The 26,401-nt window shown below is 47.6% G+C and overlaps 1 protein-coding gene and 1 long non-coding RNA gene across 3 annotated transcripts; one reads left to right on the top strand and one right to left on the bottom strand.

Moving 5' to 3' along the window:
• Window positions 1-483: 483 nt before the first annotated feature.
• ZNF584 (zinc finger protein 584) lies at window positions 484-25,845 on the bottom strand. 2 transcript variants are annotated; one of them, XM_031676100.2, is made up of 3 exons: window positions 25,647-25,845; window positions 6,813-6,939; window positions 484-3,009 (listed from the first exon to the last, which is right to left on the bottom strand). In XM_031676100.2, the coding sequence occupies exons 2-3, from the start codon at window positions 6,844-6,846 to the stop codon at window positions 2,003-2,005; spliced, it is 1,041 nt and encodes a 346-aa protein (XP_031531960.1). In that variant the 5' UTR covers window positions 6,847-6,939; window positions 25,647-25,845; the 3' UTR covers window positions 484-2,002. The 2 variants fall into 2 exon arrangements, with proteins under 2 accessions (XP_031531960.1, XP_015107035.1); XM_015251549.3 differs by lacking the exon at window positions 25,647-25,845 and adding an exon at window positions 7,792-8,270.
• LOC140698003 (uncharacterized) lies at window positions 20,317-21,994 on the top strand. The gene is made up of 2 exons (XR_012075353.1): window positions 20,317-20,690; window positions 21,318-21,994. It is a non-coding gene; the product is annotated as an uncharacterized lncRNA (long non-coding RNA).
• Window positions 25,846-26,401: the final 556 nt, after the last annotated feature.

Genomic DNA, 26,401 nt, shown 5'->3' on the forward strand with positions numbered 1-26,401 from the left:
ACAAATCCACAGTTATAGCTGGAGATGTCCACACCCATCCCAGGTAATCAGTAAGGATACAGCAGACAGACAGCACTGCCAACCTACTTGACCTAACTGGCATTCATAGAACATTCTGTACAGTAAGGGCAGAATACACATTCTTTTCACATGTATGTAGAACATTTACCAAAATGGACCATATCCTGGGCCATAAAGCAAAGCTTGATAAATGTAACAATTAAAATAATACAGTGTGGACCCTGACTGTAACAATTAAACAGGAAATCAAGAACAGAATGATGTGTGGAAAATCCTCATTTGGAAACTAAGTATCACACTTACACATGCAGTACTGGCTGAGCACCGAGGCCCAAAGCCCCTTAAGTCTGGGCGTGGCAGTTCTCTCCACATACATACATCCCAGCTAACATTTTCTTCTTGACAATAAACACCTTCTAGACGGAGGAACAGAGAGCTACAACACATACAAGTTTTGCTGAATGGATATTTTATTTACCTTCTCAAAAAATATTTTCCAGATTTTTAAAATCAAAAGGCCCCACAAACCAGAAGATCTGGATCCATATGTTGATTCAACCACTTCTTTCCCTGGAGCCCTGGGACAGTGGCAGCAAAAACAACAAAGCCTATGGTGTGCAGAGACACCAGCAGCACTGGTGGGGTCACAAAAGCCACACCCTAGACTACAGGATCTTTCTCTCAGTCCAGGGTGATGGATGGTCATGAGGCGAACATGCCCAGAAAGGTTATGAGAATCCAGAAAATCTGTAGATTATTTGCTGACAGTGATGTTGGCCACAGGTAACAGGTCTGCAATTCCTGAGAAATTCAGCATTCCTTATCCCATGAAACCATGGTTCCTGGAACACTTGTGGATGCCTCTTTAGAACCAGCTCAAACTCTTCTTTACCAGATGCCCCACTCCACATCTCTTCACTCAGTGCCTCTGTGCCCACTTACTCTTTCTGAAAGGCCCCTGTATGTCTTACAGCCAGTCTAGAACTTACCTCCACATTCTCAATTTCAGAGAGCATGGCTTCTGAGCTGATTCTGGAAACACTTTTTTCTGACCAATGCTGGAGGGGGCAGAACATTCCCTGGGAACAAGGGACCCAGGGGCCACTGTCCTTGGTCACACAGGGACCTTATACCAACTACCCCATTCTTCATGGTGAGCTCTGGATCCACGAATAAAGGCCAGAAAATTCACCCACAAAGCCCTTCAGCCCTTCCCTGAAGGTCTCAGGCACCAATGCAAATTAGGCCAGTTTTGACTGGAGCTGACTTCTGCCATCCTGCTGTCCCCACTGAGGCTGCTAACAGTCAGGGAACCCCACAGCAACTATTCCCTCTATTCATGAGGCCAGTTTTGTTCTCAGTCCTTCCACACCCAGGGATCAGAACCCCAAGATGAGGGTGACTTAAACAAAAGGGTCTTTACTACCAGATATTCTGGAGCGGTGTGAGACAGTCAGTTTCAAGGCTGAATAATTGCATGACAGTTACCATAGGTAGTGTCAACAGTATCCATAAAAATGGTTACCCTTCCCTGGAAGCCCCTAGCAGACAGACACTGCTCAGCTACTCTTGACCAGAACTAGCTCATGTCCAACCTAAACCAGTCAAGGAGTGAACAAGACCCATTATGGGCTCCACCACTCATGATTCTCTCCTGTATCAAGTGGGCAGCATAGAACTCAGCCTCCCTGAGCACACTAGGGTGACTGATGCACACCAAGGGGACCTGCCAGGTGATAGAGGTGCGATGGCTTCTGTCACAGAAACTGGCAGTGATTCCACAGTGCCAAAAGCCTGGGCAGGTCAGAGCGCAACACAGCTCCTGAAAGCTTCCCACTGCCTGCTACCCCCAGGCTGTGTGTTGGGGTGTGCTAGGTCCAGCTTTCAAATGCTGCTCTCCTCAGCTCCTTTGTGGAGTGAGACTTCTCACACTGAACAAGAGGCTAGCCATGGCCAAAGGCTCTCCCACATTCCCATCCCCCTATGCCCTTTCTCCAGTATGGACTTTCTTGTGCTGAAGGAGGGTAGAACTGTGTTTAAAAGCTTTCCCACATTCTGAACATTCATAGGACCTCTCTTCAGTGTGGAACTGCTGGTGCCGATTGCGGTAGGACCTGGTAGTGAAGGTTTTCCCACACAGGCTGCACTCATAGGGACGTTCTCCAGTGTGGACTTTCCAGTGCTGATACAGGCCAGAGCGGGTCACATAAGTTTTCCCACATTGCTTGCACTCATAAGGCCTCTCTCCAGTGTGAACTCTCTGGTGAAGGATGAAGCTATGGTTGTATTTGAAGAACTTCCCACATTCCCTGCACTCATAGGGCCTTTCTCCAATGTGAACTTTCCGGTGCCGAATGAGGGTAGACAGAACACTGAAGGATTTCCCACACTGGCTGCACTCATAAGGCCTTTCTCCAGTGTGAATTCTCTGGTGCAGAACAAGCGCATCTTTGCGGTTGAAGGTTTTCCCACACTCATCACACCTGAAAGGTTTTATGCCCGTGTGAACCTTCTGGTGTTTCCTCAGTTTAGAAGGGTAATTGAAGGCCTTCCCACACTCATTACACACATGGGATGTTTTTCCAGTGTGAATTTTTCGGTGATGAACCAGGGTTGAGTTCTCCTTGGGGGCATTTCCACCTGCTGGGCACCTGAAGGATCTCTCTTTGGAGTGAGTTATGAGGTGGTCAAGGAGCGCAAAGGCCTTCAGGAAGGCTTGCCCACAGTCTCTGCACTTGAAAGGCTTCTGTGTGGTGTGGACTCCCTGCTGTTGCTGGTGGGTGGAGCTGGGTGGGAAGGCCTCCCTGCACTCAGTGCTCCTGCCTGGCTTCCCCTCCCTGTGGGTAGCCTGATACTGGAGGAGGCCTAAGATGGCAGGGACTTCCTTCCCAGATGCCCCACACATAAAGAGCTTCTCTGATAGGTGGACTTTGCAGTTCTCCATCTGCTTGGGAGGGGCTTCCTCATCCTGCAGTCTACACGGACAACCTGAGACAGAAGAGTCAGTCACTGAGAGCTGAATTAGAGGGAGGAGGCACCTGCATCACCAATGCCTGTTGGACACACCCAGAAAGGAGTCCACCAAATTGCCAGGAGGCTGTGGGCAAGGTCTGGAGGAAGAAGGGCTGTCCCAGTGGAACAGAGCTCTGCCAGACCCTGAATAGGGAAGACCCACCAGGGACGAGGACACAAAGACAGGAGGAGTGCTGGGAGTAGAGTCAGGGTCTCCACGTCACTCCTCTGCAAAGGGTTTCAGCAGGGCCTTAGCTGCTGATGACAGCAAGTATGGTGAAGAGGATGTGTCCAATCCAATGAAAAGATGATTGCAGCTGGTGTTCAAGTATTACTGAAGGATATGTGTGCATCTCAAGTCAATGCAGAGTAGGTCACAGTGGACGGCTCTGCACTGGCACAAAGAGGAAATGACAAGACACAGAGGTCAGAGATATGAGTCATCCAGGGCCAGAAAGTCATGGTAGAAACGGCAAGACTACACAGTGTGTCCAGAGGGGATACGAAAGGTGGGAATATGGTAAGGTCACTGGTCCCAGCAACAAAATGCCAGTGCACACAGATATCCATCACTGCAACCAAGGCATCCCTTGGCCTCACTCACCAAGACCAGGACTCATCCTGGCCTCTGCTCTGCTGACCACAGTCATGTCCAGCATGTTGGGCACCCAGGGCTTTTTCTTACCCTCCAATTGAGAAACTACAGGGGACCTCAAAGGTGCAAAGCCTAGGAGGGAGAAAGATAGTAAGAGGCCAGCTCAAGGCTGATCCATGCCATCACGCACCACAGGAAGTTCATGTCACATGGCACCAGGAAGGAAACCAAGTGTTAGAACATGAACCACCTCTGTACATTCAAAAATTTGTTAAGAGGGTAGATCTCATGTTTTTTTTAACTACAATTTTTTATTAAAAGAAAGAACCTCCTATGAAGCAAAACTGACATAATTAAAGTAAGAAATAGACAATAATAGTTGGAGACTTTGATTTCCAACTTTCAGTAATGGATGGAAGCACTAGGCAGAAAAGGAACAAGAACATAACACTTGACTAACACTAAATATCAACTAGACCTAGCAGACAGCTACGGACATTCCACCTAACGACAGCAGAATACACGTTTTCCTCCATTCTCATATGCACATGGAACATTCTCCAGAACAGACCATTTGCTAGGACATAAAACAAGTCTCAAAAGACTCTGGAGAACTGATATACAAAGAATGTTCTCTGACCACAAAGGAATTAAAATAGAAATCAACAACAGAAAGACAGTTGGGGAACTCACAGATTTATGGAATTTAAATAAACTACTCCTAAATAACCACAAGGAAAATAACAAAACATTTTGAGATGAAAGAGAAAGCACAACAAACCAAAAGTTATGGGAAAAAGCAGTGCTTAGAGGGAAATTTACAGAAACACCTCTGACACCAAATGTAGAAGGGAACGGTTGTTTCCACACCACTTCTCCAACTCTGACACCAACTGGGTGTTCAAGGATTCAGTTCAATTTTGACACCAACTACCTAAAATTAGCATCAAATCCCACAGATTATGGTCTCAGTCCCACAGAACTGCCTGAACTTCAGACATCAGTTGCAAGTCCCAGTCCTCCTGTATTTTTGATGAACTGGCTATAAATCAGGGATCCCCACAATTATTGATTCCTCCTCAGGTTCAATAATGTGCTAAAATGACTCACAGAACTCGCTATTACCAGTTTATTTTAAAGGATACAACTCAGGTACAGCCCAACAGAAGGGATGCAAAGGTCAAGGTATGACAGGGGTTGGGATTGAGGATATAGGGGGTAAGAAGTGTCCATGCCCTTGACAGCACCATTCTCCTGGCACCTCAATGTGTCCAGTAATCCAGAAGCTCTCTGAACCAGTCATTTAGGAGTTTTTATGGATATTCTAACACATAGGTCTGACTGATTAAATCACCAGTTGTTGATGATTGGCTCAATCTCCAGTCCCTTTCCCTCTCCCAGAGTTCAGGGTAGGGAGGTGGAGAGGAGGAGTTGAGGATAGCTGAAAATCCAACCTCCCAATTATGCCTTGGTCTTTCTGGTGACCACTCCCCATCCTGAAGCTATCTAGAGGTGCCCAGCTACCATCAACCCATTAGCATACAATTAGCATCTGATCACTCTAGAGATTCCAAGTGTTTTAGGATCTGCATGCCAAGGAGCTGAGAACAAAGCCAAAATATATATTTCTTATTATGTCACAACACATATTAAAAAAGATCTCAAACCAGTATCCTACTTTACACTTCAAGGAACAAAAAAAAAGAAAGAAAGAAAAGCAAAGCAACTCAAAGCTAGAAGAAGGAAGGAAATAAAAAAGAGCTGAGATAAACTGACTCAAGAAGAAGTAAAACATCTGAATAGACTTTTAAAAAATTTCCCCATGGGGGAAAAAAAAAGATAGATCCAGATGTCTTCACCGATGCATATTAATAAGTGAATAAGAATTAATACCAATATTTCACAAAGTCTTCCAGAAAATAGAAAAGAAGGGAACATTTCCCAACTTATTCATTGAAGCCAAAATTACTGTCATAATCCAAACAAAGACATTACAAGAAAAGAAAACTACATCATTGACAACTCTTATGAATATAGATGCAAAATTCCTCAATAAAATACCAGCAAACCGAATCCAAAAATATACAAAGATTATAAGCCTAGGATAAAAAAATTTACCCTAGCAATGCAAAGTTAAACATGAAAATCAACTACTGTAATATACCATGTCAACAGAATAGGGAAAATCACATGATCATTTCAATAGCCATGGAAAAGCATCAGACAAAAATTAACTTTTCATAATAAATGCAATCAACAAACAAGGAAGAGAAGGGAACTTCCTCACCCGAAAAAGGCATATGAAAAAAACCTACAGTTAACATCATATTAATTAAGCTGGTTTCTTGCTAACATCACGCACCTGTAAGTAATGGGTAGCATGTCTTGGTATAAATGCAATGACAAGCTTTTAATTTCAAAAACTAATAAATTGATTAAAGTTTAAAACTTTTTAAAAAACATCACATTAATTAGTGAAAAACTGAATGCTTTTCCCATAAGATTTGTAACCAGACTAGGATGTCTACTCTCACAACCTCTATTCGATAAAGTACTAGAGATTTTAGCCAAGTCACTTCAGCAAAGAAGAGGTGAAAACAGCTCCACTCACAAACGGTATGACGTTAAACATACATTTCTATACACTAGCAATGGACAACCTAAAATGAAATTAAGAAAATAATTCCACTTAAAGTAGCATCAAAATGAGTAAAATACTTTGAAATAAATTTAGCCTTGGAAACTGAAAATGCTGTTAAAAACAGAGTTAAGTTAAACAATCAGAAAAACATCTCACATTCATGGATATTAAAATGGCAATGCTGCCCAAGTTGATCTATTAATGTGAATTCACGGTTCACACCTGGCTCAGGGAGGACTCTATAAAATTTCTTTTGGCGGAAGAATGCAAAACCCAGAGCACAGAGGGGTCCCAGCTTCAGCAGAGTCCTACTGCCAGAGAGAGGCAGAGCTGGTGGGATTTGCTGGGCAAACTGTAAAAATCTGAACCCCAAGCCCTATTCCAGGAAGCCGTGGGGCAACAAGTGTTGAGGCTACTAACAGGGCTGCTCAAAGACAGGGAGAGGAAGAGCTGTGCAGCCTCTGTGGGCTTTAGGGCGGACAGAACTTCACATGGAGAAAGGGCAGAGGTGGTCAGTTTGCTGGGGGAGAGTGTGAAACTTACCCAATGAGCCAACGAGTGCGAAGTTCTCCTGCATCACATCACGGTATAGGCTCCTCTGGGTCAAATTAAGAAGGCCCCACTCCTCCCGGGAGAAATACACAGCCACATCCTCAAAAGTCACCAGACCCTGAAATGATGGATTCAACTGAACCTTAGGGTCAATGATGAGTAAAAAGCCAACCAAATCAAGGACAGAGAAACACACCCAGCCCCTTGACCTGTGTCTCAGGGTCCAGGCACATCTCTGACTGACATCTTTCTCTTTAAGCCGCTCCCCTACCCTCCGCCAACATACCCTCATCCCGCCCTCCTCCTAAGGCCCCTATCCCAGAGGATTCCCAGGGTCCCTAGTACCATTAATGCCTCTCTCCTCCTGTTACTATTAAATTCTGCATCCAGCCCACAACAGGCTGGTGACTAGGCAGATGCCATCTATGTACCTCGTCAGGCACACAGGTCCCACCCCATTTCCTGCCAATCTGTTCCCTCTCCGTCCCAGATATCACCCTTCAGAAGCAACCAAACCTATGCTCACCATTCTCTCCCAGGTCTCAGTACCTGGTCCCAGGACCCTCCAGTTTGCCTTCTGCACGCCAGACACATAGCTCTACTGCATTATGGTACACCTCCACGTGCCCAGCACAACCTCACCAGTCCACCCCACTGGCAACTTGCGCATGCCACTCTGCTCATGGTGTCTCCAGAGTTGCTACCACGGAGAGCAAGCACAATCTCATCCGTCCTCCCCACACCTCCAATGGCTCCCTGCCAAGGGCATCTTCCACCTCCCCACCCTTAAACCCTTAGCCGCCGGGAACCACACACAGAGCTCCGGGACCTACGGCCCTCCTCCCTCTCTGCCTTTGCATAGTCTGTCCCTTCACCTGTCTTGCCTTCCTCACCCGTCCCGGGTTCTCCGAGTTGGGACCTGCCAGCTGGGGATGCGGGTGGCAGAGCCAAGTTGACACCTCCCACTCACCTGCGCCTCCTCTGCCATCAGAACTTGTGGGCAGAGAGTTTCCGCGGACGCAGCTGAGATCCCTACTCGCCACCCCGCCCTGCGCGCAGAAGTCGGCTGCTGCCGAAGGTTCTCAGAGGGCGACAGCGAGTCTCAGGAAGGAGGAGTGATGCCCCGGGGTCACGGCGCGAGCTAACGCGCGGCGAGGGTCCCTGCGCGTCCCCGCGCCAGGGTGGTCTCGGCGGTGCCAGCGCAGCCCTGAAAACTCTCGCACCGACCACCAGCCGCGGCAAAACGCGCACAGCCTGCAGCGCCGGAAGCCCCGCCCCATCCGCGCTGTGGGGTGGTGTCTCTGCCCGCAGACCTCCGTTAACTGGGCTTCCGCGTCACCTGTGACCGCGTTCGCGGCGCGCACGAACTACGTTCCCCATAAGCGACGGGCTGCACTGCGCCCGTACCGCCAAAGACAGCCCAGCAGAGGGGCGTTTCCGGGAGAGCTGCGCCGGCGGGGCAGGAACTTCCGGCGCCGGACTTCGCCGTTGCTTTGGAGCAACGCGGGGCGGAGAGTCAGGGCCGCTGCGCGGGAGATGGCGTCCCGGAGGCTTCCTGGGGGCTCCCCGGGCCCGCGCAAAGGAGAGCAAGACACGAGCGTCTGGCAGGTCCCCCCACACCCTGTGCGCGCGGTGACCGCGGCGATTGCCCGCCCTCCGCCAAAGCCCATCCGTGCCCGCGGCCGTCAGAAAGTCGCCCTTGGGTTTGTGTTTACTTAACGGAGCAGGAGACGGAGACTCAGAAAGGCACCCCTGACCCGAGTCTAGTGAGCAGCTGGAGCACCAACAACTGGGGGAGCTCGGCAGGTGTGGGGAAGATCAGCGTTTGTTTTTTCAGATGGGTTGCGTTTTCCGTGCCCCACGGTGAAGGCGACGTACCTACCGGTCATTGGACTCACACAGGTCTGGCCTGAACTTACGCTGGGGACGGTAGGCTTATACCTACCCCATTACAGTCCGTGCTCTTCTCAGATTTGGGGTCTAGCAGAGGAGGGTGAGCATGTGGTTGATGGTGTCAGAGACGCTCTGTCCACTATTTAGAAAGAATATTTTTTTCCCTGACACCAGTATTACCCTAGGTTTTTTATTTTTTGTTTTAATACTTAAGAGCAGTTCAAGGTTTATGGAAAATTGAGCAGATGGTAGAGTCTTCATATTCCCTATCTCTCCCTGCACAGTTGCCCCTACTGTTAAGGTGTGGTATGTTTGTCACAACCCACATTTATACATTAACATCCATAGTTTACACTAGAGTTCACCTTTTGTACTGTAATTTTATGGGTTTTGACAAATGCATGTCACATGTCAACCATTACAGTATTATACAGGATAGTTTTGCTGCATGAAAAACCCCGTGCTCCATCTATTCATCCGGTCCCCAAGTCCCTGGCAACCACTATTGTATTGTCTCTACAGTTTTACCATAGCCAGAATGTCAGAGTTGGAATTATACAGAATGTACATTTCTCAGACTGACTTCTTCACTTAGGAATATGCATTTAAGATTTCTCCCTTTTTGTGGCTTGATAGCTTAGTTCTTTTTATTGCTAAATAATATTGCATTGTGTGAATGTCCAGATTCTTTATCCGTTTACCTATTGAATGGCATCTGATTTTGAGTCTAGTTATAAGCAATTATGAATAAAACTGCTATAAACATTCATGTGCCGGTTTCTATATGGACATGTTTTCAACACATTTCGATAAATACCTAGGAGTGTGATTGCTGGGTCATAGGACAGAACTGTATTTAACTTTGTAAGAAACTACCCAATTGTCTTCCAAAGTGGCTGTACCATTTTGCATTCTCAACAGCAGTGAATCAGAGTTCTGTTTCCTCCTGTTCTCAGTATTTTGGACTTTAGCCATTCTGATAGATATGTAGTGATATTGTTGTTTAAACTTGTAATTCCCTGATGGCATATGACATTGAGAGTATTTTCATCTGATCTGCCAGCTGTGTATCTTCTTTCATGAGGTGTCTCTTCAGATCTTTTGCCCTTTTGAAATTGATTTCTTATTGTTGAGTTTTAAGAGGGGTTTTTTTGGTGTATTTTGTATAAAAGTCCTTTATCAGATGTGTTTTGCAAATATTTTCTCCTAGTCCAGGGCTTGTCTTTTCATTCTCTTTCATGGTAACTTTCACAGAGCAGAACTTCTAATTTTAGAGATGTCCAACCGGTTTTTTTTCTTCTTGGATCATGCTCTTTGTGTTGTATCTAAAAGTCATCTAAATGCCGAACTCAAAGTCACCTAGATTTTTTTCCCTGTTATCTTTTAGAAGATGTAGTTTTGTGCTTCACACTTAACTCTATGATCAGTTTTGAGCTCTAGGTCCAACATGTAGCCCTGACACTCTGGCCACAAGATCTGGCCCACAGAGGTCTTCATTCTTTGCAAGGAGATCTTAGGCAGCAAAACAAATAAGACCAAACCTGAATTTAGACCTGCTCGCTACCATCCTGCTGTCCCCCCTCTGAAGCAGTGTCAAGACTTCCCATCAAAGGTCTTCACTCTCCTTCAGACCAGCAGTGCCCAATTTTGTTCTCAGTCCATCCTACACAATGAACAGAAACCCCAGGGTTAAATATGGTTTAAGCCATTTATCATGACACAATCCAGGGCGGTATGAGGCAGGCAGTTCCTGGGCTGGAAGAATTGGAAGCTAGACAGCTGTCACATGGGCATGACGTGTGGGGTGAACAACATCCATCAAGAAGAGAGACCTAATTACCTACCCCCCCAAAAGAAACTTAAAAAAAAAAAAAGACCTTCTCTGTAAGCCCTGAGCAGACCCCAGCTCAGGTCCTCTTGGCCAAGGGTGGGTCACATCCATGCCTAAACCATCAGTGAGGAGGCCATGAAGTCCCCTAAAGGGCTCAGGCCACTCAGGATTCCCTCTAGGAAAGGACTGCACCAAGGTCTTCCTTCCCTGAGCATGCTGGGTGACTGATCCTCACTGTGGCAGCTGGTAGAGGTTACATGGTTTCTACCACAGGCCCTGGCCCAGGGCCAATCACTAGCTCTGGAAAATTTTCCACATACCCAGCACTTACAGGAATCTCCCCAGTAGGACTGTTAGAACATACAAGCATAGTAGGCAGAATTCTAAGATGGCTGTCAAGACTCTTCCAACCTAATCCATGAGATTGAATATGATGGACTTTACTCCCATGATTAGGTTGCTACGTGGCACAGATGACATTCAGAAATGTAGATTATCTAAGTGGGCCTGATCTAATCACACAGGCCCTATAAAAGCAGTTTTCTCCAATTGTCAGCAGAAGAGGAAGTCAGAGACTCCAAGTACGGAAGGGATCTGATCCGCTATTACTGGCTAGAAGATGAAAGGGCCCACATATCAGGGAAAGTAGGTGACATGTAGGAGCTGAGAGTCTTCCTCAGCTAAGGACCAGCAATGAAACAGAGATCACAGTCCTACAACAACAAGGAAGTGAATTTTGCCAACAAAAAGTGATCATGAAAGTAGATTTCCCTCCAGAACCTCCAGAAAGGACTCAGTCTAGCCAGTACCTTTATCTCAGCAGGAGCCGAGGATAGCCATGTCATGCCAGAATTCTGACCTCAGAACTGAGCTAACAAATGAGTGTGTTGGCAATTGTGGTCATTTGTTCACAGCAACACTAGCACAAAGCTGAATTTCCACAGATGGCTCCCTTGCAATGTCTACATCCTCAACCTCTGCTGCGAGGTTAAACAAGGTTGACAGCCATGGCCAAAGGCTCTCCCACTTTCATCGTACTCCTAAGGCCTTTCTCCAGTGTGAACTGTCTGATGCTGGATAACAGTGGAGGTGCAATTAACGGTTTTCCTACCTTGGCTGCACTGAAGATTTTCTATGGTGTGAAACCTTGCATATAGAGCAAGTTTGGTACTTTGGCGGAAAGATCTTCCACATCCACTGCATAAGTCCTTTTTGGGGTTGTGAATTTTCTGGTGCTGAATGAGGTGCAACTATATCTGAAGGCTTTCAGACAATATCTGGTGTTAAGCTGGGAGATGTAGGTAGAAGCTCTCAGACAAGGGCTGCACATACGAGGCCCTTCTGTATCCAGAGCTTTCCGGTACCAATTACATGTGGATATTTCAATGAAGGTTCCCATGATGGTGGCAATCTTACAGCTTTTCTCTCACATGAACCTTTTAGTGCCAGCTGAGATGAGATTCTGCTGCAGGCTTTCCCACATTCAGTGCATTCATAAGGCCTTGCTACTGTGTGAGCTCACTGGTGTCCAATGAGGTTAGAGTTTTGACTAAAGAATTTCCCATGTTCAGTGCACTTATAGGGCCTTTCCCCAGTGAACTTTCTGGTGCCAAATGAGGGTAGATATGAGGATGAAGGCTTTTCCACATTTGCTGCATTCATAAGGCCTTGCATTCCTGAATTCCCTGGTGCTGAACAAATGTGGATTTGTGGCGGTATGTCTTCCCACATTCACTGCACTTGTAATATTTTCTTTCTGTATGAACTTCTTTTCTTAGTTGAAGTATATAGTCAGTTTACAATGCTGTGTCAATTCCTGGTGTACAGTGTGTAAACTGACATGTGCTCCATTTGGAGTGCAACTGAAGGCGTTCCCACCTCCTCACACATAAAGGATGTTTCTCCCGTGTGAATTTTTCTGAGTAGTGAGTTGATTTCTCCTCGAAGGCATGTCCACCCTACAGGAGCTCAATCAATTCAGTGTGAGTTTCTAGGCAGTTGACGAGGGCAGAGCTCTTCAGGAAAGATTTCTGCACTTGAAGGGCTTCCGTCCCACATGACTCCTGGGTGCTACCTGAGGCAGGAGCTGTGAGGGACAGTCTTCACAGTGCTCCTCTGTAGCTCCCCATACCGGGAGTGGCCCACTGCTGGACGAGGCCCAAGCTGGCCTGGAAAACTGCCACACTCCCCACACATAAAGGGCGTTCTGATGGGTGGGCCCTGCAGCTCTTTACCTGCTCAAGAGGTGAAGCACAGACAACCCGAACACAGAGAAATGCCAGTTAACAGTGTTAGATTGCAGAAGGAGGCCCCGTCCTCATTAATGCATGTCAACACCCTCAGGAAGGAGTCCATGGGATTGCTGGAAGGTTCTGGGGGGAAGGGTCTGGACAGAAGGGCTGGCCCTGCAGGCCCAGGCCCAGCTAGACAACAGAATGTGAGAGACCTCAACAAGGATGAGGATACAAAGATGGGGAACAGAAGAGGGAGGAGTCGTCAGGGTCTCCAAGTCACTCCTCTGCAAAGGGCTTCAGGAAGGCCTTGGCTGCCAACAGCAAGCACTGTGAAGAGGAATGTGTCTGGTCTCGTGAAAAAAGCTACTGCAACAGAGGCTGGTATTCTATGTGACACCGAAGGGTAAGTGTGTGACTCATGTCATATGCAGAGAAGGTCAGTGCTGGACCGATCTGCAAAGGCACTGTGCTGGCCATATATGAAACTTTCCCTATTCAAAGCACTGTGTGGCTCCTCTCTATTTACTGGACCCAAATACATACAGAATTGGTGCTGGGAATGGTCCCAGAAGACAGCCTGTGAAGACTGAGGTTGGCTTGGCTGTGTCTTTGGGCTTGAGCACAAGGCAGAGCTGCCTGCCAACAGGAACTAGGATGCTGGTAACCCAGGGCACACCGTCTATCAATTACACAAGCTGTCACCTGTGGTTGATTGTGATGAAGTGCCAACTGAAGCACACGCCTTGGGAGCCCAAGGCTCCTGCACTTAACTTCTATGGCAATGACAACTGCAAGGACTATGGCATGGGACCGAGCGTCCTGAGCCCACCAGAGCACGTACAGAAAGAATACAAAACATTCATGTTCTTAAGCCCTCAGCTCAAGCTGAGAAGCAGAGTTTTCATGACAGCCCTAAAACAATTTAATTTCTTGTAGCTAGGGCTGATGTGGCTGAAAATCAAACACAAAATTCGACTGTGCACGTAACTGATTTATATCAGTTGAAATCATAGTCTTGCCAAGTTTATCATGTGAAAATTAGGGCACTGGTTGTTCAAGAATACAAGGAGACTTGGAATGAGAACATCTGATTAGACCCAGGCAAAAATAACAATCTTGAATCCCCAGGTAACTCTGACACTCCCTTACCAGAAGTAGCTTGCTCTCCAGTATCTGAGGACACGAGCCCTCCTCTGCTTGAAAACCTCTCATCACCTCACTGGGGACAGATGCCCATTCTCCACAAGACCCACCAAAAATATCCCATTGCTGTAGACACAAAACCAGGTCAAATATCAGCCACTCCATGGGGAGTTACATACTGCAGTTCAGGAGGAAATGGCTCACACACCAAGAAATTTCAAGGCTTTGCTAATATGTATATATATCAGGGAAAGCCTGGGCATCACATGTGGGAGCAGATTTTAAAGTCAAGGAGAGCACATTTACAAATTGGGATGAACTTCCTGGTATTGGTGCGCTTACCACAATTACAAGATTTGATATTTCAGCTTGAGCAGCTAGAGGTAGTTTAACACCTTAACTGAAACCTGGACTCAACTTTGGCCTGAAGTTAATGAGACTGAGACGTCCCAGCTGCCCTGGTACAATGTGGAAGAGAGAATCCGAAGGCTGAGGGAGATAGATGTATTGGCCTGGATTTATCATATGGGACCTGCACTCCTATGGTAGGCTGAAAATGATGCCTGTGTTCTAATCCCCTGAACCTGTGAATATGTTACTTAAATGGAAAAAATGACTTTGAAGATGAAATTAAAATTTCTCATTAGCTGACCTCAATAGGGATATTATCCTGCATTACCCAGGTGGGCCCACAACCACACGGACCCTTAAAGGCAAAAGAAGCAAAAGAGTGAGTGAAAGAGATGCAAGGCTGAAAGAAGAGGCAGGAGGGATTCAAAGCATGAGAGGGACCTGACCTGCCATTACTGGCTTTGACGATGGAGGAAAGGGACCACGAGCCAAGGAATGCAGTAGCCTGTAGAAGCGGGGAATGACCCTCAGCTGAGAGCCAGCAAGGAAAAAGAGACTACAGACAACTGAATTCTAAACCTAAATGAGCAAAGAAATGGATTCTGCCCTAGAGCCTCCAGAAAGGAATGCAACTCTACCAACACCTCGATTTTATCCATTGAGACCCGTGCTAGACTCCTGACTTACAGAAGTGTGAGATACTACACTTGTGTTGGATTAGGCTGCTAAATTTGTGGCAACCTGTTATAGCAGCAATAAAAATTACAACACCATTCCCCAACTCTGTTCCACAAGAAGCCCCAGAAAACATTCCCTTCACTAAAATAATTAAGAAATATGTTAAAGAGAGGAGGACCTGCAGCCTTGAAAGTCTCTGTGGCTGCTGTCTTTTGTAAGCCAGCTATAACTGTAGGAGATCTGACCATTAAGTTGGGCTCTCTGACTTCCATGGAATGATCCCATGAGTAGCAGAGGCCAAGTGGCAGCACTTAACTAGCAAATATGCAAGGTGGGCACATCAGCCATAACAGGTGGCTGGGACATACAGTCAATCAGAAGGCCTTGGCCTGCAGAGGTCTTTGGCAGTGGTGAATTGATGACAGTGTTCTTCAGAAAGAAGGACATATACAGCCCACCTGAGTAGCGCATGACCTATACATGAGGAAAAGGTCTATATCTGGTGCCAACAATCTGACTCAATCTGCCACAGTGGAGAGTCAAAGCCTCTTAGGCAGTTTCCAGACCTAAATCAATTTATAGCCCAGAATACATTGAATGAAGAAGAGGCCAAGTCCCTTTGAGAAAGGACCCTGGACCACTGTCAAAAGTATGTACCATAAGTCTTTCTCCAGGCCTTATCCAAAGGGACCTGCAGCCATTTAATGGAGTGACTGCTGAGTCGGAGAAAAGGAAATGCTCATATCTTCCAAGGATTACTAGACACTGGCTCTGAACTGACACTACCTCCTGAGATTCAAAACACTACTATGTCCTTAGTCCAAGTGGAGGCCTACAGGGGTCTTCCAATATTCATTCACCAGCTGTGAAAATAACCACACATGAGCCTGTGGACCCACTGGACTTACTGGGAGTTGGACTGGGCTAATACTCCATTCATCTGTAGGGGTAAGGGTCATTATGCTAAGAAGGACTGAATGGCCCTGAAGCTTCCAGCCCCTGCTGAGAGTTAACGAAAAGCAATACCACATCCATAGAGGAAGTGCAGAGATTAATGCCACTATCAAAGATCTGAAAGCATTCCCATTTAACTCACTAGTTTGGCCAGTGCAGAAGTCAGATGGATATTGGAGAATGACTGTGGACCATCGTAAATTTAATCTGCTGGTGACTTCAACTGGAGCTGCTGTTCCAGAGGTAGTATCTTTTTTTTTTAAATGGAGGTGCTGGGGATTGAACCCAGGACCTCATATATGCTAAGCACCCACTCTACCACTGAGCTATACCCACCCTGTCCCCAGAGGTAGTATCTTTATTGCAACAGATTAACAGAACCTCTGGCACTTGGCATGCAGCTATTGGACTTTTCTTTCATTCAATTTACAAAGAACACCAGAAACCATTTGCTTTTACCTGCTTATACCAAACAAGCAGCACATGTTCACAGAGTTGCCTCAGGACTGCATCAGTTCTGCTCTGTGCCATGATGCAGTCCACAGAGATTTTGATCATCCTGACACTGTATAAACATCACACTGGTCCACTTTATTTGCTGGGAAACAAGCTGCTGGAAAACAAGCTACTGGACAAGCAGCTAGAAAAGAAGCCACTCCTAAACTTCCTGAGCTTAAAATATTATATTCACACTTGCTTGCTTAAAATGCACATGCTTGCTTTGTTTTAATGTTTTGCACAGTAGATGATCTGTAGCATGTATTATGCTAAGGAAAATCTGTGGTGAGCAATCCTGACATTAATCGTAAGGGCATGGAGGGCAGATATTTCCTTAGGGTGAAACAATGGGTGGTCTTGGAAAGCCAGATCATTCATTAAAAGAACTTTGTTCTGGCATGAAAGTATGCTGTTGAACCTAGGGGAAGTATTTGCTATCTTGAGATGTCCTGGAGGTGATGACAGGATAGACTCAGAAATTCTGCATACTCCCAGGAGGGTGATTGTTCCTGGAAGGGATGGGCCTGAAATTAATCAGTTAACCAGCAAGCAGAACTTAGTGCTTATCGCATGGAGTATCTAAAGCCCCACCTCTTTGATCGCATTTTTTTCTCAGCTGTATACCCCTAATAAATATGATGCTGACTAGGCTTTCGGGGCTCTAGATCAACAAGATCTTGAGTCCCCTGGTCCCATCTTTGCTCTTTACTTTGTCTCTTTGTTTCTTTAGTCTTACGTTGCCTGTCCTCAGACATGATCCCGAGCTGCACTGGACGCAGCATTTATTGAAGACAATAGGCTAAGTGAATCCAATGAGCTCTCCATCATGAACTGGGGTTGTCTGAGCCACAGAGCCAGCAATCTAACATTAAATGGCAATAGGATATAAGAGATAAAGCTTGGCCTAGGTCATGGTCTTATGCAGCAAAAGAGGGCAAATTTGTAGCACAAAGGGGCCATGACTCCAGCAGGGTCACCAGGCTGGGAACTGGAGGAGACTGGTGGGATTAGTTAGGCACATTGTCAAAGATCTGGCCCCCAAACTCCACCCTACTAAGTCTTAGGGCAACAGCTACTGGGAATACTCACAGGGCTGATCAAAGAGATGCAGGGGAAGTTCACCCTGCCCAGTCCCAGCACCCACAACACCAACCACAGAGAACCTGGGAAGGAAGCAGCCCCTGTGGTCCAGCTTTGGAATGGAAAGAACTTCCCATGAGAAAACACAGACAGAGCGTGGTCAGTACTCTTAGGGAGGGGATCAAGGACTTACCCAGTGAGCCAATAAGCTCAAAATTCCCCAACATCACATCATGGTTTAGGTGCCTCTGGGTTACATTAAGGAGCCTCCACCCATCCTGGGAGAAATACACAGCCACCTCCTCGGGCGTCACCAGAGCCTACAATAATGAGTTCAGTCCTTGGGATCGATGAGTAGGCACAAAAATCAACCAAAATATGAACAGATGGCCACATCCAGGCCTTTCACCTGAAAGGGTCCCACCATATCTCTGAATGCCATCCTATTTCCCGAGGCCCAAACCACCCCCTGCCCCCCCCCACACACATCCCGGTAAGACCGTCATCCCCAGAACGCTTGGGGAAACCAAGGTCCCAAGGGCCATAGGTGCCTCTCTCCTCGTGTTACGACTGGACTCTGCATCTGACCCACAGCAACAACCAGCTGGTAACCAGATAGGTGCTATCTATGCTCTGGTCCAGGCACACGCACCTCACCCTGTCTCCTGCCAGCCAAGTCCCTCTGTGTCCCCTAGATCTCACCTTTCAGATGCAACCAAACCTCTGCTCACCGTCCTCCCATAGGGCCAAGTACCTGCTCCCAAGGCCCTTTGGTTTGCCGTCCTGCCTGCGAGGCATATAAAACTCTTTCTACTTGGCACAATCTCACCAGTTCACCCCCTGGGCAACTCCCTGGCCTCCCCACATGCCACTCTGCATGTGGTGTCCAGTGTTTGGCAGAGCAACCAACATCCTCTCCTGACCCAGTGTTTGCCACACCTCCAACGACCCAGAGCCACAGGCACCCCTGGCCCTGCATTGAAGAGCTTTCCACCTGGCCCTGTTTCTAGTCAACACTCAGCCACCCTGAGCCACAACTGGATCTGAGACCTGGCCTTCCTTCACCTCTGCCTTTGCCCAGGTTGTCCCCTCACTTGCCATGACCTTCCTCTCTTCTCCTGAGGCACATTCAGAGCCCACCCCCTGGGCTTGAGTCCCCGCCTGTCTCCAACGTGACCCCATCTGTCACCAAATCTGCGACCCTGTGTGAAAAGCCCCAGGCCCCAAAGAAGGCAGATATCAAAATCTGGCAAGCCCACAGATGGGCAGATTAGCCCAACCCCAGGTCCCACTGACCCCCTATCTTTGACACAGCCATGCCACAGGCTGCACCCCAGGTCCACTTGCCCCTCTGGAGCCTTGGCCCCCTGTCACACCCCCTCTGCATTCTCCTCCTGACGTAGGATCAGCCTTCACAAAGGCCTTAGCAACACCTACCAACGTCTTCAAACTGCCTAAATCAGACATCTGTTCCTCTTCAGGACCCAGCCTTCCCTCCTTCCACACGTTGGGGTATTCATCATCCTTTATCCATCTCAGTTGATCCTAGTCCACTCTCCAGCCCCATCCTTTGGATGTTTTCAGCCTGGATCCTGCAGAACTCCAGAGCTCCATGTCCAGGTGCCCACACAATGCCTCCATTCAGGAGTACCTGGATATATCATGCTTAAAATCTCCAAACTCACACTCCAGAGCCCCTGGCACCTGCTCCAGCTACCGACTTCCACATCGCAGATGATAAAACTTACAACCAACAAGCCACTGAGTTCAAACACCCAGTTCAAAACATCCTTGAGAGCTCACTGTCTCTCTCTGCCTCACATCAGGACACTGGGCCAGTCCTACTGAAATAACAGACCCAGAGCCCAAGCACCTCTGCCACCTCCACTACTACCATCCTGATGCAACCACCTGTCACCAATGGCCTCCTCACAGGCCTTCTTCAGGCACAGTCTGTTCTCCCCTCGGCAGCCAAAGGGAGCCTGCTAACCCCTGAGTCAGATCACATCCCCTCTCTGCTCTAAACTACCCATGGCTCCCAGCACCCTCTAAACAGAGGCCTGAATTCATTCCAGGCCTGACTCTTGCCCCCTGCTCACTTTTTCACCAAACGCAGGAGAGACCTATGGTTCCCGTTAACACTCCTAGCTCAGCCTCACTGCCAAGCATTTACACATGCGGGTTTCTGCGTCTTTTAACACTTGCCAGGTCATATCCCGTTGACTGCCAGAAATGGGAATCTTCCTGCGTAATCCTCGACTGGGATTAGGGATTCTGGGCCAGACGTGACTCCCCCAAAGCCCCAGAAACAAGGGCAGGGAGGTGACAGGGGAGGAGAAAGAGGCTCAGGATACCAACATCCCCTACATGGAGTCCGAGGAGTGAGGCAAGGAGGGCCAGGGCGCACCCTCCACTCACCCGCGCCCGATCCTGTGGGCAGAGCTAGATTCTGAAAGGCGGCGACCCCTGCCGACGGACGGGGCTGACCGTGAAAGTAAGGGCCTTAGTCCCCAACCTCGCCTGTGTGAAATGCCCAAAAGGCTAGGGGGGGCGTAGGGTGGGTGTGCAGCCCCGCCAGACACTGCGTGGGACGCAGCGTCCCCACAGTCCTGACTGCGAGTCTCAGGCACGGCTCAAGGCTCGGACTGGCGCCGTCCTCTTCCGCGGGTGGAGCCTCCACGGAACGCAGCGAGGCCGCGCTCGCGTTCCTGAAGCGGGATTTTCCTTACCCAGAGGCACTGCGCCAACAACCCGGCGCTGGCCAATTAGAGCCCAGGAGATAGGCGTTTCTAGGCAGGCGCTGGGCGGGACCTCCGCCGCCGGCCCCCGACAGTTGTGGGGCCACTTCCGGTTCTCAGTGGTTGGCAGGAGGTCAGGGTCGTTGGACAGGGCATTGCGTCCAGGAGGCTCCCGCAGCCCGCAGGGATGGCAGGAGAGTCGGGACGGTCCCATAACACCCTATGCGCGCCGTGACCGCGGCGAATGCCCCGCCTCCTCTAACTCCAGTGTCCCCGACCGTAGTGGAGCCACATCTCGCTGGGGTGTCCCCGGGGTCAGTGCAAAAGTTGGTCGTACCCGCGGATGCCGGAGTCCCGCTCCAGCAGGTCCAGGAGTACCCAGGGATGGACGGCGTCGGCAAAAGAGTGAGAGAGCCAGACAAGGTCTGATCACCATACAGGCAACTCTAGAAGGCTTTCTTTATTTGAGGTATTTATACAATTTTATCAAACAGGTGATTTCACATCGTAGCCAAGTTGACTCTTACATCTTTATTGTTTACATTGTTGACCTTTTTCCATACCCAGGATGTGGTCACGGCGCTTTTTCAACTTGGCTGAACGTCATCACCCTGATGATTTTTTAAATTACCCCTTAGCCTTATACTTAGTTAATCATTACCCCTTAGCCCATTTTCAATTCTATCCCTAAGAACAGCTCCTAACCAAAGACTGTTTCACAAAAGCACAAAAAGAAAACACGAGGGTCCCAACCCACTGGCGCCTGGAACCCAACAGTGGGCTGATTATTGTTCCTATTACCTACAAGGAAAGCAGTCAACCTAGAGATATCTATCTTACGTTTCTTACAGAGCTAACGGCACATGTTGTCTTTAGGGCTTGAGGCATGACACACCATGGGAGCCCTGATCTTTTGATTTGTTTCCAAGTACTTTCACTGAAATTCCATTGTTTGAATTGCCCTGCACAGTCATCATCATAGCCCCTATTATTTCCCCAGATTGAGAATCATCTTGTACAATTTTCAAAAAGCCCATGTACCCCAATCCAATTATAGGCACTATGAATAACAGAAGGAAATGTCGGTATTTTCCAGAGTGAGGCTGCTTTGCAATCTGCACGGCCGTTTTGCCCTGACTTTGTCAAGGGGCATCGACATTGGTGAAATGGCTCCTGGCATGCAGCCGCCCCAGATTCCTACCCCTGACATTGAGCAGCTGGGCACTGAGGGCCCGGGGACCTCGGCAGGAGGAGGTGTCGGAAAGATCAGCAGTAGGATGTGGGCCTCAACAGTCCCTTTTGCAGAACCTCATGAGAATGGACGTCAAAGACTCGCCCTGTGCATGCGTGGCTTTTGGGAAGGCCTTCAAGGAGAAGCAACCTTACTTCACCAATGAGGAATTCACGATAGAATAAAACCCTCTGTGTGTAAGGAGTATGGAAAGGTCTTCAGTCCTATTTCGCACACACCTTTTCTTGTTGGCGCTCATGAAGTTCTCGCCTTATGAATGCAGCCAATATAGAAAACTATAATTTTGTATTCATATAAATGGAATCTTACAGTTTGTCTAACTGGCTTCGTTCACTATCTTCATGCTTTTAATTTTTTTTCCTCGTGGTGTTGCACATGTCAGTAAATTTTTTGCTTCTGATGGGCTTAAAGGATTCAATTTTATGGATGTACCACATTGTGTTTATCCACCCTAGTAATAGATATTGGAGTTGTTCCCACTGTTTATTTTGAATAAAGTTGCTAGAAATATCTGCATACAAGCCTGTGAACATAGTTTTCTTTTCACATGAGTAAATATCTAGGAGTGGGATGCAATCAGTATTTAAACATGGCTACAATTTCTTGAATCTATGTTTTTATTTTTCACTAGTGCCACTGGTAATTATATAGAAATTTGCATTACTTAATGTTTTAAAATGTGAATTGTTTGATAAGTCCATAAATTAGTAAATTGGGCATGAAATAAGAAAAATAATGTCTTCCTCTGTGCACACAACAGCCCCATATCCCCAGGTTCAAACCCCAACCCAAGTATAATCTCAATGGGGGCAGCAGTCACCTGGGGCAGGTGATTGGGCCTCTGTGAGCCCTTGTGTCCTCATCTATCATATGGAGATGATAGCAAACACTGCACAGGCTGAGTTCTGGCAGATGCTGCTCTACATCCTCCACCCACATAACCTCAAGCCTCTCAAACACCAAGGAAGCATATGCCATTATCAGCCCCATTTCTAAATTAAGAAAGATAAAGCACTAAAAGCTTACATTATTTGTCCAAAAGCACAGAACTTAGCTGGGGTGGGATGTGAACATATACAGTCTGGCTCTGGAGTCTTTGTCCTAAACTTCTTCACCATTTATAGGACTTACCTGTGGGGGTATTATGAACTTTAAATAAAATGCATGACAGGCAAACCATGGTATTTGGAATTTAGAAAACTGTCAATAAGTGTTAGTTATTACTTCCTTACTGCCGTGGTTATTAACACAGTATTATTATTACTGAGGGATGAGCGTTGGTCAAGTTTTGTACCGAACTAGAAGCCTCTCCCACATGTCCCACATATGCATGGTTCTTACCCAGGATTATTCCTTAATGCTCAACTAAGTGTAAAACTGTTTCTAAGAATGGACTACATGAAGGATAAATGCTGGAGAGAGTGTGGAGAAAAGGGAACACTCCTACACCGCTGTAGTTTGGTACAGCCATTATGGAATGTAGTTTGGTGCAGCCATTATGGAAAACAGTATGGAGATTCCTTAAAAAACTGAAAACAGACCTACCCTATGATCCAGCAATCCCAATCCTGGGCATATATCCAGAGGGAACTCTAATTTGAAAAGATACATGCGCCACAATGTTCATAGCAACACTATTTACAATAGCCAAGACATGGAAACAACCTAAATGTCCATCTTTATCCAGATGACTGGATAAAGAAGATGTGAGATATATAGATAGATATAGATACACACACACACACACACACACACACACACACACACACACAGAGGAATACTACTCAGCCATAAAAAATAAAATAATGCCATTTGCTGCAACATGGATGGACCTGGAGAATATCATACTACATGAAATAAGCCAGAAAGAGAATGAAAAATACCGTATGATATCATTTACATGTGGAATTTTATTTTAAAAAAGGATAGAAATTAACATATTTACAAAACAGAAATAGACTCACAGACACAGAAAACAAAATTATGGTTAGTGAGGTTGTGGGGAGAAGGAGATGGGGAGGAATAAATTTGGAGCTTGGGATTTGTAGATACTAACTAATATATAATATATAAAACATAAACAACAAGGGCCTACTGTAGAGCATAGGGAACTATATTCAATACCTTGTAATGGCCTTTAATGAAAAAGAATATGAAAAGGAATTATATATATAAATGCATCACTATGCTGTACAGCAGAAATTAACACAACATTGTAAATCGACTATACTTCAATAAAAAAAAAAAGAGTGGACTACACGTGTCACAGGGGTGGTCGTCTGAGTGGGAGGACCTCCTTGAGGACTTGTGACACTCCTTCTATAGAAACACCCTGCTTGCAAGGTGCTCCTGTGAAGAAAAAGCCAGGCTGGGCCTACTCGTAAATCTAAGTGTAACAAGTGTCGGATTACTGATCTGAGTTCTGCTGGGCTAATTCGTAAATCTAAGTTAATAAGTGTCAGTTTGCTGATTCCCTGCTCATGTTTTTTGCTAGCCAGCTGGATTTTCAGAGAGACATATCTGGCCTTGAAATGTTGGTTTGTTGCCTCCCTGCCTCTACTTTTGTGATAATGATGCTGCTAAAGCTGTTTCATGCCTATTGGCCAATACCCCAAGCTTGTAATTTACCCTATAAAATCTCATGCACACGTCTTGGAGGTGCTCAGAGCTTCGGAGCAGAAGCCCCTCTGAGCCCGCCGGCGTAATAAATCTGAGTACTCCAACCCTCCGAGTGGTGCTTGTTTCTTGGCTGGCCCATCATTTCCATAACACTCCCTCATCCTGTACTCCACATCAACAATGGAAAGCCAAGAAATGCTGGCAAAGTGCATATTGACTTGGGTGGGAGTGAACAGCCCCATCACAAATGTGTGTCTAACATCCAGAATACATCCGTTGACGAGGCTCAAGTCAGGTTAAGGGGCTGCTGTGCAAGATCACAGGGTGGAGGAGTCCTCATAAGGGGCAAGGAGACAAGGATGAAGTCCAGAAGATGGAAGTGGCTGTCAAACACCCTCTTCTGTAAATGGGTTTCATCAGTGAACATTGTGTAGAATGTGTGTTCCAGCCCAGGAAAATCCAGTTCTAACTGAGGAGCTGGTGTTCAAGGACTATTTCAGGACATGTGAACCCTCAGGATACAGTACATGAAGGCCGACTTTGGTGCACAGAGCAGAAGGAGCTGTGAGATGAGTAGATAAAACGCAGAGGACAGAGAAGTGGGAAACAGGCAGGGGAGGAATTGGAGCAGAAATGGCAAAAGGGTGGAATGTCCAGAAAGCAGAAGGAAAGATAAGTGTATTCATTTTTAACTGCCCTAACAAAGGACCATGGACTGGGGGTCAGAACATGAAGTTCAGAAAGTGCCTAGACTGGCTTCCTAATTAGTACCTTTAAAGTGGGGAGGGTATAGCTCAATGGTAGAGTGTGTGCTTAGCATGCAGGAGGTCCTGGGTTCAATCCCCAATAACTCCATTAAAAATAAAAATAAATTTAAAAGAAGTGAAACTAATGAATCCGCGTATCTCTAAGTGGAAAGAGCTAGGAGATCCGCTCTTTACCAGCATCCACCCGCCCACACTCCCGTCGGTCTCGGCGCCTCTCCCCTAAACGCCCTCTGCTCCTCACTACGGCTCCAATAAACCTGTCCCTGCATCAAAGCCTTTGTACCTGCCATTTTCACAGCCTTGCAGGCTGTTCCCTGGCCTCGGTTAGCCCCATTCTTCCTGTCGTTGGGCATCTATGCTCCTAATCCCTGACCCCGCCATCGAGGTAGGGCCCCCAACAGTCTTTGTCACATCATTGTGCTTTGTCTTGCACAGAACACTTAGCTCTGACCTAAAGAATACTACCAATGGTCTGTCCGGCTATTGACTGTCCAGCTCTGCCCTAGTATGTGAGTTCTAAGGAAGAGAGAGCAGTAAGAATATCTGTGACCTTCTTGTTCACTGCTGCAACCTTAGCACCCAGCCCAGAGTCGGGCACATGTCACGGGTGCCCCTTGAGATAAGGAATGAACCCGTGTGGCCCTAAGCTTCTGCAGAGACTCACAGGATAGAACAAGACGCAGCTTAGGGGGACATGCCCAGCTCTGCGCTGCCAAGTTGCGCCCTGGGGGGAGCGCTCCCGACGCGAGCCTATTTCCCCCTTGGGACGGAGGATTTCAACACTTACCAGGTCTGCCAGGGGTTGGGGTTAGGGTTAAGGAGAGCGCTTCAGAGTCACTGCACCGCGGCTCTTCCTTTGTAGTCTGATCTATCCGTGTTCGCAGGGCTGCAAGGCCGGGGACTGTCGTCCAGGTGCGGAGCCGCCGCACATTAGAAGCGCCGTCAAGGTGATGAGGAACCGATCACTTCCTCCTCTCGCTGCCCTACATCGGGTCTGACAAAAGCCCTCCCGCGGTCGTCACAGCAGCTCGGGCATCGGGTCCCTGATTGGTCACAGCCCTACACTCGCCCCGCCTCCCAACTCCTCTCACTAGACTGCGGCCCAAACTCGAAGTGCGCGCAGGTCTACAGCGTTGGGGGGGGGGCCGAAGGAGGGCAAAATTGCCGTAGCAACGCTGGCCTCAGGCTCCCTATTGGCTATCAGTCCAGGCCCGCCTTCCCTGCTCCTCCCACCAGGCTCTGGGGAGGGGTAAGATGCGCGCGCAGCCCTACAGAGTTGTGGAGAGAAGGCGGGCGAAGTTGCTATGGTCCCGGAAGTCGCGCCCCCAGCCCGGAATGAGGCCTCTGATTGGGCCTCGTTGCAGACAACGTCCTAGCTTTCGCCCGGAACGCCGCTGAGGTTAAGCTAGCGGGAGATTCTGAGGCTGGAAGAGTCGGAGAATAGAGGAGAGAGATGCGGCTGCGGGGCAGGAAGGAAGGAAAACCGAGGCTGCCCCGCCAGGGAGTGGCGTTGAGAGGAGGAATCCACGCCGGCCCAGCCCT

Source organism: Vicugna pacos, chromosome 9 (genome assembly GCF_048564905.1).
Source record: "Vicugna pacos chromosome 9, VicPac4, whole genome shotgun sequence".
Taxonomy (NCBI): domain Eukaryota; kingdom Metazoa; phylum Chordata; class Mammalia; order Artiodactyla; family Camelidae; genus Vicugna; species Vicugna pacos.

Bases quoted from the DNA above. Each gene is read 5' to 3' on its own strand.
- ZNF584 (XM_015251549.3), bottom strand. The intron at 3,010-6,812 runs GTAAGTTTCACA...CTTCTGTCTCAG, and splicing joins CGCACTCGTTGGCTCATTGG to GTTGTCCGTGTAGACTGCAG.